The 12,744-nt window shown below is 37.2% G+C and overlaps 1 protein-coding gene across 1 annotated transcript in view; it reads left to right on the top strand.

Annotated features, from left to right (window-relative positions):
• Window positions 1-12,744, top strand: part of LOC141339709 (uncharacterized) — a 253,315-nt gene that overhangs the window by 209,946 nt on the left and 30,625 nt on the right. Inside the window, exon 3 of the mRNA XM_073844976.1 lies at window positions 11,153-11,180. Within this exon, the coding sequence (XP_073701077.1) occupies window positions 11,153-11,180 (28 nt within the window). The remainder of the gene's footprint in view (window positions 1-11,152; window positions 11,181-12,744) is intronic.

The following is a 12,744-nucleotide window of genomic DNA, read 5'->3' as shown; positions in this document are numbered from 1 at the left end:
GCACTTGTAGTCACTGGAATAAATTACAAGCATTTGTTTGTTAAGCCATTTTGTATTTTTAAAATGTTCTTTTTTTGTGGGTTTTTTCTCATTTCTCTACTAAAGTAACACAACTGGCTTACCAGGATGAATCAAAGTTAGGTTGCTTGTTAATGCATGGACCACCGCAGCTCTGGATTTACCTGTATGTATAGTGATAAGGCTCTATAAGATTTGTGAGCGCAGGATATTTAAGATGAAAAAAACAACAACATGACATTATCACTTGCCTCCCTTTGCCTGTTTGACTTCCATTTTTGAATATACCAAGATAACTTTTATGTCTCTTTTTTCCCATCTGATCCTTGGAATGTCTTTCTTTTTCTTTTTGGGTCGTGATTTAGGAGCAGTCTCCTCCTATCCATAGTCATAAGAACATCCTTGTAACCGGAAGGAAAAAGAAAAACTGCCTAGACCAGGGGTGCCCATCTCTGTTCCTGGAGATCAACTTTCCTGAAGAGTTAAGTTCTCACCCTAATAAAACAAACACTCTAAAAAAGGATGTGTTAATTATTAACACATTTTTGTGTTATTGCCATTTGAACACATTTTGTGTCATTTTAAGTTGATCACTTGTAAAGAGAGAGAGACTACACATTGTGTTTAACACGAAATATGTTAAATATCATCCAATCAGGTTGCTGCCTACATCACTGCATAAGATATTCCATTGGTGTATGATATGGATGCACTCCACAGAGAAAGAAATACACAAACAGAAGCACACTACAGCTGACTTCCAGTCACAGCCTCAGATGAAATCAACTGAAATAAATCTCTGAAGATCTCAGCAGAGGAGGATTAAACAGCTCCACAAACAGCAGAACCGGAGGTCCTGAAGAGGGATTTCAGGAGCCTGATCGAGACGGTACGCAGCACAGCGCCCGCGACGAGGATCATCGTGTCAGGACCGCTTCCCACGTATCGACGTGGACACGAAAGGTTCAGTAGACTTTTTGCTCTAAATGAATGGTTGTTGTCATGGTGTAAAGAACAAAAACTGCTCTTTGTTAATAATTGGAATCTTTTCTGGGAGCGCCCTAGGCTTTACCGCGCTGATGGCCTGCACCCCAGCAGAGTCGGAGCAGAACTCCTATCGGACAACATCTCCAGGACACTGCGCTCCATTTGACTAGTAAGCAATTCTTCAAATAGTTGTGATGATGGCTTTTGTCATGCACATTTAAACGATAGTATTGGTGCTGTCCAACCTATAAAGACTGTGTCTGTTCCTCGAATAGTGAGGTCAAAACTAAAATTTAATGCAGGATCTAGAACAAATCTAATTGTTATTAGACCAAAAAAATGCACAATAAATGAACAAAATCAATTTTTAAAGCTTGGGCTCCTAAACATTAGATCACTCGCACCCAAAGCACTTACTGTAAATGAAATAATCACAGATAACAGTTTTGATGTACTCTGCTTGACTGAAACTTGGCTAAAACCAAACGATTATATTGGTCTGAATGAGTCTACTCCACCAAACTACTGTTATAAGCATGAACCCCGTCAGATCGGCCTTGGTGGTGGTGTAGCAACAATTTATAGTGATATTTTCAATGTAACCCAGAAAACAGGGTACAGGTTTAATTCATTTGAAGTACTTCTACTCAATGTTACTCTGTCAGATATGCAAAATAAATCTCTCCGATCTCTTGCTCTGGCTACTGTGTATAGACCTCCAGGCAGTGTTGTAGTCGAGTCACCAACTGTCGAGTCCGAGTCGAGTCTCGAGTCCCAGTGTTCGAGTCCGAGTCCAAGTCCGAGTCACCAAAGAAGAGTCCGAGTCGAGTCCAAGTCGAGTCACCATTACCAGAGTTCGAGTCCGAGTCGAGTCTCAAGTCCCCAGTGTTCGAGTCTACATGTCTCCAGTTGTGGCACGATTATATTTAATAGTTTAAATATTTTTTTATATATTTCTGATATATAAGTAACATTAAAGGATTAGTTTACCTCAAAATGAAAATTTCCTAATAATTTACTCACCCTGACGAAGAAACAAGAACAACCAACTGAGTTGGCATTGAAGTCCATTAAGTAAACATCCTGAAATGATTTTCTTTAAAAAAATATATATATATATTTTCCACTGAAAAAAAAAAAAGATCCTGTATGGCAATGGGAGGAGTACATGATTAGGAGATTTCCATTTTTGTGTGAACTAATCCTTTAACACTGTATTACAGAAATACACTCAGCGAAAAAAAGAAACCTGCATTTTACAGGACACTGTATTTTAAAGATACTTAAAACGTACAAATCAATACGAAAATGCGAGAGAGAGAGAGAGAGAGAGAGAGAGAGAGAGAGAGAGATTGTGTGTGTGACAGAACTATTTAACGTGTGTGTGTGTGTGTGTGACGGCAAGCGACTGGTCAGAAAGCAACGTGTAACGTCTGACATGTTTCTTGTCGACACCACAGGATTTTAAGAGTCAAAATTGCAATAAAAAATGTTTAATCTGACACAGTGACTATCGCAACAGACAAATATCGCAAAAATCTGATCCGGCACAGTAACGTTAAGTTATCGACAGACAAAAAAAATGCTGTAATCTGAACCAGACATACATTAACCCTAGATTCTTCTATTTGTTATCATATATGCATTAGTCAATAATATTTTTTTGATAAAAGCTAACGTTAGGCAATGGAAAGCATTTTGCTTATGTTTCTGGGTGCATCCGTGACAGGTGTCTGTTAAAGTTTGAGGTTGTCCCAGTCTTTTCCTCAATTGTGCGATTACACACACAACATAGCGCTGCTCTTTCCAGCATTAGAAGCAAAATTTGCGTAGGCGAACTTCACGATCCGGGGCACGTCTTTCTGCATTTTACAAATGTGAACATTTAGCCCGCGGATCATGCATCATTCATTGCACCAGCGTAAAAGTGAGTGACGTCAGTGAGTGTGTTGTCAAGCAAAGAGAGCGAGAGGTAGCAGTGTCTGTGAAGGGAGATCGCGGCCGGTCTTGGGCACGAAACAGGAAAAGTTTAACACCTTATATAATTTTTTATAACATAGTTAGTCAAAACCAAAGTGATGAATCCTCGAGTCCGAGTCCAAGTACGAGTCATCAATCCGCGAGTCCAAGTCGAGTCACAAGTCCAGAGAGTGGATTCTCGAGTCGGACTCGAGTCCAAAGAATAGTGACTCGAGTCGGACTCGAGTCCGAGTCCAGGACTCGAGTACTCCATCACTGCCTCCAGGGCCGTATACAGATTTCCTAAAAGAATTTGCAGATTTCCTTTCGGACCTATTGGTTAATTTTGATAAAGCATTAATTGTTGGAGATTTTAACATTCATGTTGATAATACAAATGATGCGTTAGGACTTGCGTTTAATGACCTGTTAAACTCTTTTGGAGTCAAACAAAACGTCACTGGACCCACTCATCGTTTTAATCTTACTCTAGATCTAATTATATCGCACGGACTTGATCTTACTGATATAGACATCGTACCTCTAAGCGATGATGTTACCGATCATTTCCTTGTATCGTGCATGCTGCGTATCTCTGATGTTAACTATATAGCTCCGCGCTATCGTCTGGGCAGAACTATTGTTCCTGCTACCAAAGATAGATTCGCAAATAACCTGCCTGATTTATCTCAGCTGCTCTGTGCACCCATAAATAAACATGAACTAGACAAAATGACTAGTAACATAGGCACTATCTTCTCTAATACATTAGAAGCTGTTGCCCCAATCAAGCTAAAAAAGGTTAGAGAAAAACGTACTGCGCCATGGTACAACAGTAATACCCATTCTCTCAAAAAAGAAACTCGTAATCTTGAGCGTAAATGGAGAAAAACTAACTTAGAAGTTTTTAAAATTGCATGGAAAAACAGTATGTCCAGCTATAGACGGGCTTTAAAAGCTGCTAAAGCCGAGTATATCCACCAACTCATAGAAAAAAACCAAAACAATCCAAGGTTTTTATTTAGCACAGTGGCTAGATTAACATATAACCAAACAACTCCTGACCTGAATATTCCTGCACAGTTTAACAGTAACGTCTTTATGAATTTCTTTACTGATAAAATAGACAACATTAGAAATACAATAACAAATATAGATACTACAGCAACTGATACTTCAACATTAGTCATTACACCCAAAGAAAAACTCCAGTGCTTTACAACTATAGAACAGAAAGAATTAAATAAACTTATCACCACATCTAAACCAACAACATGCCTATTAGATCCTGTACCCACTAAATTACTAAAAGAGTTGTTACCTGTAGCAGAAGTACCGCTTCTTAATATTGTTAACTCATCGTTTTCTTTAGGTCATGTCCCAAAACCATTCAAACTAGCGGTTATTAAACCTCTAATTAAGAAACCACAGCTAGACCCTAGTGAACTGGCAAATTACAGACCCATTTCTAATCTTCCATTTATGTCTAAAATCCTAGAAAAAGTTGTGTCTGCTCAAATGTGCTCCTTCTTGCAAAATAATAATATCTTTGAAGAATTTCAGTCAGGTTTCAGGCCACTTCATAGCACAGAAACTGCACTTGTAAAAATCACAAACGACTTGCTACTTGCGTCAGATCAAGGCTGCGTCTCATTGCTAGTTTTACTTGATCTTAGTGCTGCGTTCGACACTATAGATCACGAAATACTCATAGATCGATTACAAAACTATACAGGTATTCAAGGGCAGGCTTTAGGATGGTTCAGATCATACCTGTCCGATCGCTACCACTTTGTTTATTTAAACGGGGAGTCATCGCAGCTAACACCAGTAAAGTATGGAGTGCCACAAGGATCTGTCCTAGGTCCTCTACTATTTTCAATTTACATGTTACCCCTCGGTAATATTATTAGGAAATATGGGATTAGTTTCCATTGTTATGCTGATGACACTCAACTATATATTTCAACAAGACCAGATGAAACTTCTAACTTAGAAAAGTTAACAGAGTGTGTTAAAAATGTGAAAGACTGGATGACCAATAATTTTCTACTGTTAAATTCAGATAAGACTGAGATATTACTTATTGGACCAAGAAACAGTACACAGAATCTCTTAAACTCCAACTTGCAACTAGACGGATGTACTTTTATTTCCTCTACAGTCAAAAATCTTGGTGTTATATTAGACAGCAACCTGTCTTTTGAAAATCATATTTCCTATGTTACAAAAACAGCATTCTTTCATCTTAGAAACATTGCTAAGCTACGGAACATGTTACCTGTTTCTGATGCAGAAAAGTTAGTTCATGCATTCATGACGTCTAGACTGGACTATTGTAATGCACTACTAGGTGGTTGTCCGGCTTCTTCAATAAATAAGCTACAGGTAGTCCAAAATGCAGCTGCTAGAGTCCTTACCAGGTCAAGAAAATATGATCATATTACCCCAATTTTACAGTCTCTACACTGGCTACCTATTAGGTTCCGTATCACTTACAAAATATTACTTCTTACCTATAAGGCCCTTAATTGTTTAGCTCCTGCATACCTAACTAGTCTCCTACTACGCTACAATCCCTCACGCTCCCTAAGGTCGCAAAACTCTGGACTTTTAGTAGTACCTAGGATAGCAAAGTCCACTAAAGGAGGGAGAGCCTTTTCTCATTTGGCTCCCAAACTCTGGAATAGCCTTCCTGATAACGTTCGGGGTTCAGACACACTTTCTATGTTTAAATCTAGATTAAAGACTCATCTCTTTAGCCAAGCATTCACATAATGTATCTCATAACGTTGAAATTTCAGTTACATCTGATCTAACGCACATTAATATTCTTCAGCTTGGGCTAAACCATCATTTTTGTTTGGTCGGAAGTTGGAACAGCAGCTACGCTAATTATTTCTCTGTTTCTCTGTCTTTGCCACGGGATTTCCATCCCGTGGTAACTAGGATTTACACAAGATTCAGCCCGGATTCAGATGAAGAGATGATGCCAACCCCTCAGAGGACCGCAGATGATGCCAGCCTTGAAACAACATACAGCACTACATAATTTTCCTACAAGTTTGACTACAGCACATAACCATTGCAATTAGTGTTCATCATCTGTTTAATTACACAGTTACTGATTTAATATTTATATCATATGTACATCGACTCAACATACAGTATTCACCACTAATAAGCTACTAAATATATTGTAGTAGCCTAAAACTTTTGTGCAGCTGCTCTGCAACAATCTGTATTGTAAAAAGCGCTATACAAATAAACTTGAATTGAATTGAATTGAATTGAACCAGCTTCACTCATTACTAACCAGTTTGTCTTTTGTCATTTCTCAATATGCGTTCTTGTCTGTACTTGTGTTCTTGTGGACTTGTGAAACGTCATCAGTCGTCACCCAAGTACCGTTCCAATTCAGATTTCACATCTAGCCAAGTACAGTTAAAATCCCCGGATGTGTTCTTGCTCCATCCCTTTTATCGAGGATGCATCAGGAGGTGGACTTGATAAAGCCCACAACCCAGAATTCAGTTCGCGCCAACAGACATTTTGTAATGGCGGAGGAGAGAACTCACAACTGTAAGTGATACATTTCGAAAAACTGTTGTTGTGTCTCGAAATGTAGTTTTAAGAGCTTTTGGGGTGAGAATATAGTTGTTTAAACTTAAAAGCTGCTGTTAAATTATAAGGTTAGCCCCTATTTAAAAACTTTTAAGAGACCCAACTATTACCAGGGCAGTCAACACTCATGTAACTTACCTGTCGAGGGAAGTCCTGCCTCAGCAGTTCCTCCCAAAAATATGCTGCTGCCTATAGTGTTGCTGTAGTGGTTAAACATAAGCTTCAATCCGATTTTAATGTGTATCTAACTTACTGGGCTTTGGGTAACGTATATCTAATTCTTTTTTCTCATGAATCAATCGAAAATTAACCATGATTTTACTACAAATAAAACCAAAAGAACATGGTTGCTATAGTTTAACCATGGCGTTTGTAGTATAACTGTGGTTATGCAAATTAATGTCAATAAAAAAAGAAAGGTAAAAAACATGGTTACTACAATTTTACTATAATAAAACAATGGTTAATTTTCGTTAGGTTTTGTTCCCTCACAGATCATTGTAGCTGAGAGAAAACTACTTTGTTTTTTAATGTAGATCCTAATTCTTAGAGTGCTGTGTTGTAGTTTTGAACAAATTGTTTGCTTGTCTTCATTTCATGTTTGTACTGAATTACTTTATAACAATATTATTGGTCATTAAAAAGTCCATTAATTTTTTGTTTTTAATCAAGGGACTGCTGAGGAAACTCGGCACTTATAGAATTGCGGCCGGCCAATGAAAGTCTTTTCACAGGGAGGCGCAACTCCTCCAAAAGTGGAGTGAGTATTATTTTTGATTGCTTGTATCATTCCCTGCATGTCTGAAGGTTTATGTGATGTCAATCTTAATTTTTATTTTGCCTAGGCACTTTGTTTCCACTTCTGGTTTGGCCAAAACGGCCAAACAGGCCAAGAAGAAATGGAATAATTTGAAAGACAAAGACAAGGTAATCTGCCTGTTCCTCTGCTTCTGTTACTGAAAGACCCATACCAAGATTTGTGTAAAGACTAACTGGTCTTATATGAAAGTTATCATGGATGTATAGGCCCTTACATTCCATCTTGCATAGTTTATTTTGAGATGAAAAAAAGAATAGTTCACCCCAAAATTTAAATTATGTCATCATTTACTCGCCCACAAGTTGTTCCATACCTGTATACATTTTTTTGCTCTACACAGGGAGATATTTTTAATATATTTGTATATTTGAATATTGGTAGCCAAACAGTTCTGGGGTACCACTGATTTCCATAATATATAAGGGTCAATTTTTTCAAAGTCAAGATTTATACATCATCTGAAAGCAGAATTATTAAGCTTTCCATTGATGTATGTTGGGATAGGACAATATTTGGTGTAGGTACAACTATTTGAAAACCTGGAATCTGAGGGTGCAGAAATCTAAATATTGAGAAAATCACCTTTAAAGTTGTCCAAATGAAGTTGTTAATAATGTAATTTCCTAATGAGTTTTACCATAAAAGAAAAATCAATGATTTTGATCCATACAATGTATTTTCGCCTATTGCTACAAATATACCCCAGCGACTGGACTACTTTGTGGTCCAGGGTCACGAATATTTTTCAAAATATCTTCTTTTGTGTAGAGCAGTGGTTCCCAACCTTTTTTACTTCGGGGCCACCTCCTTCTCTGGTCAATTTTGCAACACTTTTTTATATAATATAATGATAATAATATACATACATACAAATACACATACACATACACACACAGATTTAAAGCTGCTGAATTTTTTACTTCAGAGACATCAGAGTACTTTTCTTTAATAAGTGAACCTACCTACCAAACAGGACAATAAAGGAGATGCCAAAAGACGCACTAAACCTCCCTTTGAACTTGACTGACTGAATATATACTGTTTGTATCCATTAAAAAAACAACATATGGCTAAATTAAAAACAGCAAATATATTCTTAATCTGTTAAACACATCGGTCTGAAGGCGGAAAGGCGAAGATCAGTGAACTCAGCGTGTCTGATGCTCATTATCACCGAATTCCAGAGAGCACGCATAGTTTGGGGATCATTAGCGGCAGTGGCGGCCGGCCCATAGGGGGCGCTGGGGCACCGCCCTCCCTGATAAAAGGGGCTAAAAATGTAAAATGTATTTTTACAAATTAAGTTTTTTAATTCGGTTTTACTCACCAGTATGTGCCAACATGCGATATGAAAACATATACAACATTTCCCACCTAGTGACATTCATTCACCAGTGAATTTCCACAGACAGACTTGTATCGTTTCTGTCATGGGGCGCTGAGAAAAAGCGCCCCTGCAGTTCAGCCAAATAGCCAGTCATGTGCTGTTGCTAGGGTAAATTAATAAATATGCGGCCAATCAGTCTCTCAGAATTTTATGGTCTTGGGGCGCTGAAAATTCTGCCCCAAGCAGCAGAAAATACCGCGAGATTTAAGTTTGTTTGTTTTTTCTTTTGAGGCGCGGTCAATCAGAGTAATGATGGCGAACTTAACGAGCGAAGAGCGATTTCCACCAAATTCGGTGAGATCACAAGCAGTTCAAATGAAGCAAAAAAATAAAACAATCTTACGAATCATGGAGCTTGGATAAAGTCATGTAAAGTCATGCCTTTTATCGTTTTCCCTGTTTGTTATTTCAAAGTCCTGTCACCAAAGCGTTGTGGACAACTACACAGAGAGTAACTGAAACAATGCAGTTTAACTCGATCGTCGGGGTACAAGCACAATGATTTGTGTAGATGATGCAGTTACACAATAGACGTCTTTTTTCAAGTAAATTGTGAGTGTTTATGTTAGTATTATTATAAGCACAATATTATTTATATATATTCATATACACACACACACACACACACACACACACACACATAGATAGATAGATAGATAGATAGATAGATAGATAGATAGATAGATAGATAGATAGTGTTCCTTCTTTAATTGGACATACATTCAGTTATGTCTACCAACTTGACAAATATATTGTCAATACCATTATAATTAGGTCAAAACAATTAATGGTCTACACGTATTTAGTTTTTGCATAACAGTTACTTATTATATCGGACTATATTAAACTTTATGAAAATTAATTTATATGCAATGTTTTACTACAAATCAATTTATTTTCACTGTCTTTAAACTGAGAATTATCCTGTGGCTCCCTCGTGTGGATAATATTAGTATTATGGCCTTCATCTCTGAATCACATTAATATAAATGGCTAATATTTTTTTTTGGATGATTACAAATGTTTAATGATTACTTTACTGATAATAAAGCCTGTATTAACAATGTGATTTATTTTGTGTGTGCCCCCCTAAACTTTTTTAGCACCAGCCGCCACTGATTAGCGGACTTATGCGTGCCTAATGTAAGATTCTGATATACACGAGTGTTATACATGGGTAGGCTCAAGTTCGTTATTATTAGTCGAATAGTGTAAAGTACATTAGCGCTAGGGTATTTGCTTCAAGCATGTAAGCCAAGATGTAGTACACGTGCAGCGGTTTGAAGTTTTGAGCCGCCATTCAGTATTATGTATGTATTTAACAGTGCGTCGAGTCCGAAGCAATCAATCACAGAACACGAGAGAGCCGTGCTTTGATCATTTTTATTTAGCTATAATATAATTAAATTAAACAATTATAGGATAATATTAAAATTAATTTTAAGATATCTCGCAGCCCCCCTGGAGGATCACTGAGGCCCCCTGGTTGGCCGTGGCCCACAGGTTGAGAACCACTGGTGTAGAGTGGAATCAGTCAATCAATCAATAAATTAATGGTTTGAAATATCATGAGGGTATGTCAGATTTTTACTTTATTTTTAGGAGCTTAGGGACCCACCTACAGGGAAAGGGGTAGAGGCCGGTAGTGGTACACTGCCATGGATGCAGCACTCAATCAGTCTGCCCCTGGTTGTCACATCAAACCTGACTGCCACTACAGGCGGCTCAGTCAGCACACCGCCCTCTGCCCCTTCGGATGAAGCCAGGAGCAGCAGTCAGCTGTCAAGGAAAAGGTCGAGGGACAGCCAGGCTCTTCTTGATTTTCTGAAAGAACAGGCTGATAGGGAAGAGGAAAGGGAAAGACAGGCAGTGGCAAGGGAAGAAGAGAAGGAGAGGGCAGCAACAGCCAGAACTATGGAAGCCCGTTTCCGCCACTGAATAAAAAAAAAAAAATAAAGTATTGCGACTTTTTTTCTCAGAATTGCGAGATAAAAACTGGATATTCTGACTTTTTTTCTCAGAATTGCGAGTTATAAAGTCAGAATTGCGAGATATAAAGTCGCAATTGCGAGATATAAAGTCAGAATTCTGAGATATAAAGTCGCAATTGCGAGTTATAAAGTCAGAATTCTGAGATATAAAGTCGCAATTGCGAGTTATAAAGTCAGAATTCTGTGATATAAAGTCGCAATTGCGAGTTATAAAGTCAGAATTCTGAGATATAAAGTCGCAATTGCGAGAAAAAAAGTCAGAATTCTGACTTTTTTTCTCGCAATTGCGACTTTATATCTCGCAATTCTGACTTTTGTTTCTGTTCATTTGTGACACTTTCTGGCAAAGCACAATAGGAAACGGAGATCTTGTCTTTTTAAAACAACATATTATGTCATAAAAACGATATAATTTTGCCGTTTTAGAAAATATATGATTACATGTGAGCGAGCTATAGGCGATTGTCCGCGCGGCCTTCGCCACAGTCCTGACATAAAGGAGGATCTGCACGCTGCTAAAGTTACAGAAATACACTGTTTTAAGTATTTTAATGTAATGGTTTCAATTGTAGCAGCATGTTTATTAGGATTAATCTGTCTCCAATAACTGCACTCAGACCCAGAGGATATGACTAACAGCAAATCCAGATACTAACCGAAAGGAAAAAAAAAAAAAGAGAAATGACAAACGATTTGATTGTATTATGATGATGATGATGATGATTTCGTTCTGTTTTAAAATGGGAAAAATTAAGCCAGAATTTTCGGATTTTTTGTTCATTTTTCGTCTTTACTGTCTGTGCCATCATGCAGAATAAATGTTCGTCTGATGTGCCGCTCTGCAAATTAGTCACAATAACGTTAATTTCTTCATAATAGTTGGCTATATTTCTTGCAATACATCTCATATAATGCGCACTTCTCGGGTGGGCGGCGCAGGCTCGATAAATAAATATAAATATCTTCTTTATTTTATGTACTTCCACAATAACAACACAACGTTACAAAATGCATTTTTAAAAATACAGGGTGCTCTGTCGCAACTTATGTCTATAGACATAAACAAACAAAATAATAATAATCATAATACTATTATGATTATTATGCAGATTATTATTATTATAAAATCTCATTATCAGCATTTCTGAGTAATCCACTCTAAGCTTGGGATATTTATTTGGATAACTTTAATGTAACTGCAAATCGAAATACGAGCAAAAATGAATTAAAGAAATATTATATAAAAATTATAATACGTCTAATAATCATAGTTTATTGTTATTATTATTATTTATATTGTTTTGTTTGAGAAACAGAAAAACGAAAATTGCTTGATTTTTTGTATTTTTGTTCGTGGGTAAAACAAATTGCTTTAATATTTGTTTAAAATGCCTGGGCGGCCATTATTCTTAGTCTGATTATATTTAAATTGTATATTATTACATTATATCTTTAGCTGAATCAAGCAGCACATTGGGTTGTTCATCTGGGTTAAATTCCAGGCTTTACACTGTGGAAAGGGGCTGCGCTCTGGGTGTAAGCACAGGTTACAGGTTACAGATAATGAACTCACACAATAAACACAATGTTTTCTATTTGTTTTATTGAAGTAGACCTTTAAAGCTGTCTATATTAGACATAAGTTGCGACAGCGCACCTTGTATTTTTACAAAATCATTTTGTAACGTTGTGTTGTTATTGTGGAAGTACATAAAATAAAGAAGATATTTATATTTATTTATCGAGCCTGAGCCGCCCACCCGAGAAGCGCAGTGTTGCGCATTATATGAGATGTATTGCAAGAAAGCCAACCATTATGAAGAAACGTTATTGTGACTAATTTGTAGAGCGGTACATCAGATGAACATTTACTCTGCATGATGGCACAGACAGTAAAGACGAAAAATTAACAAAAAATTCTGGCTTAATTTTTTCCCATTTTAAAACAACAAAATCAT

The sequence above is a fragment of the Garra rufa genome, chromosome 1 (assembly GCF_049309525.1).
Source record: "Garra rufa chromosome 1, GarRuf1.0, whole genome shotgun sequence".
Lineage (NCBI taxonomy): Eukaryota > Metazoa > Chordata > Actinopteri > Cypriniformes > Cyprinidae > Garra > Garra rufa.
The sequence above is the reverse complement of the archived record's forward strand: the minus strand, read 5'-3'. Positions and strand labels throughout refer to the sequence as shown.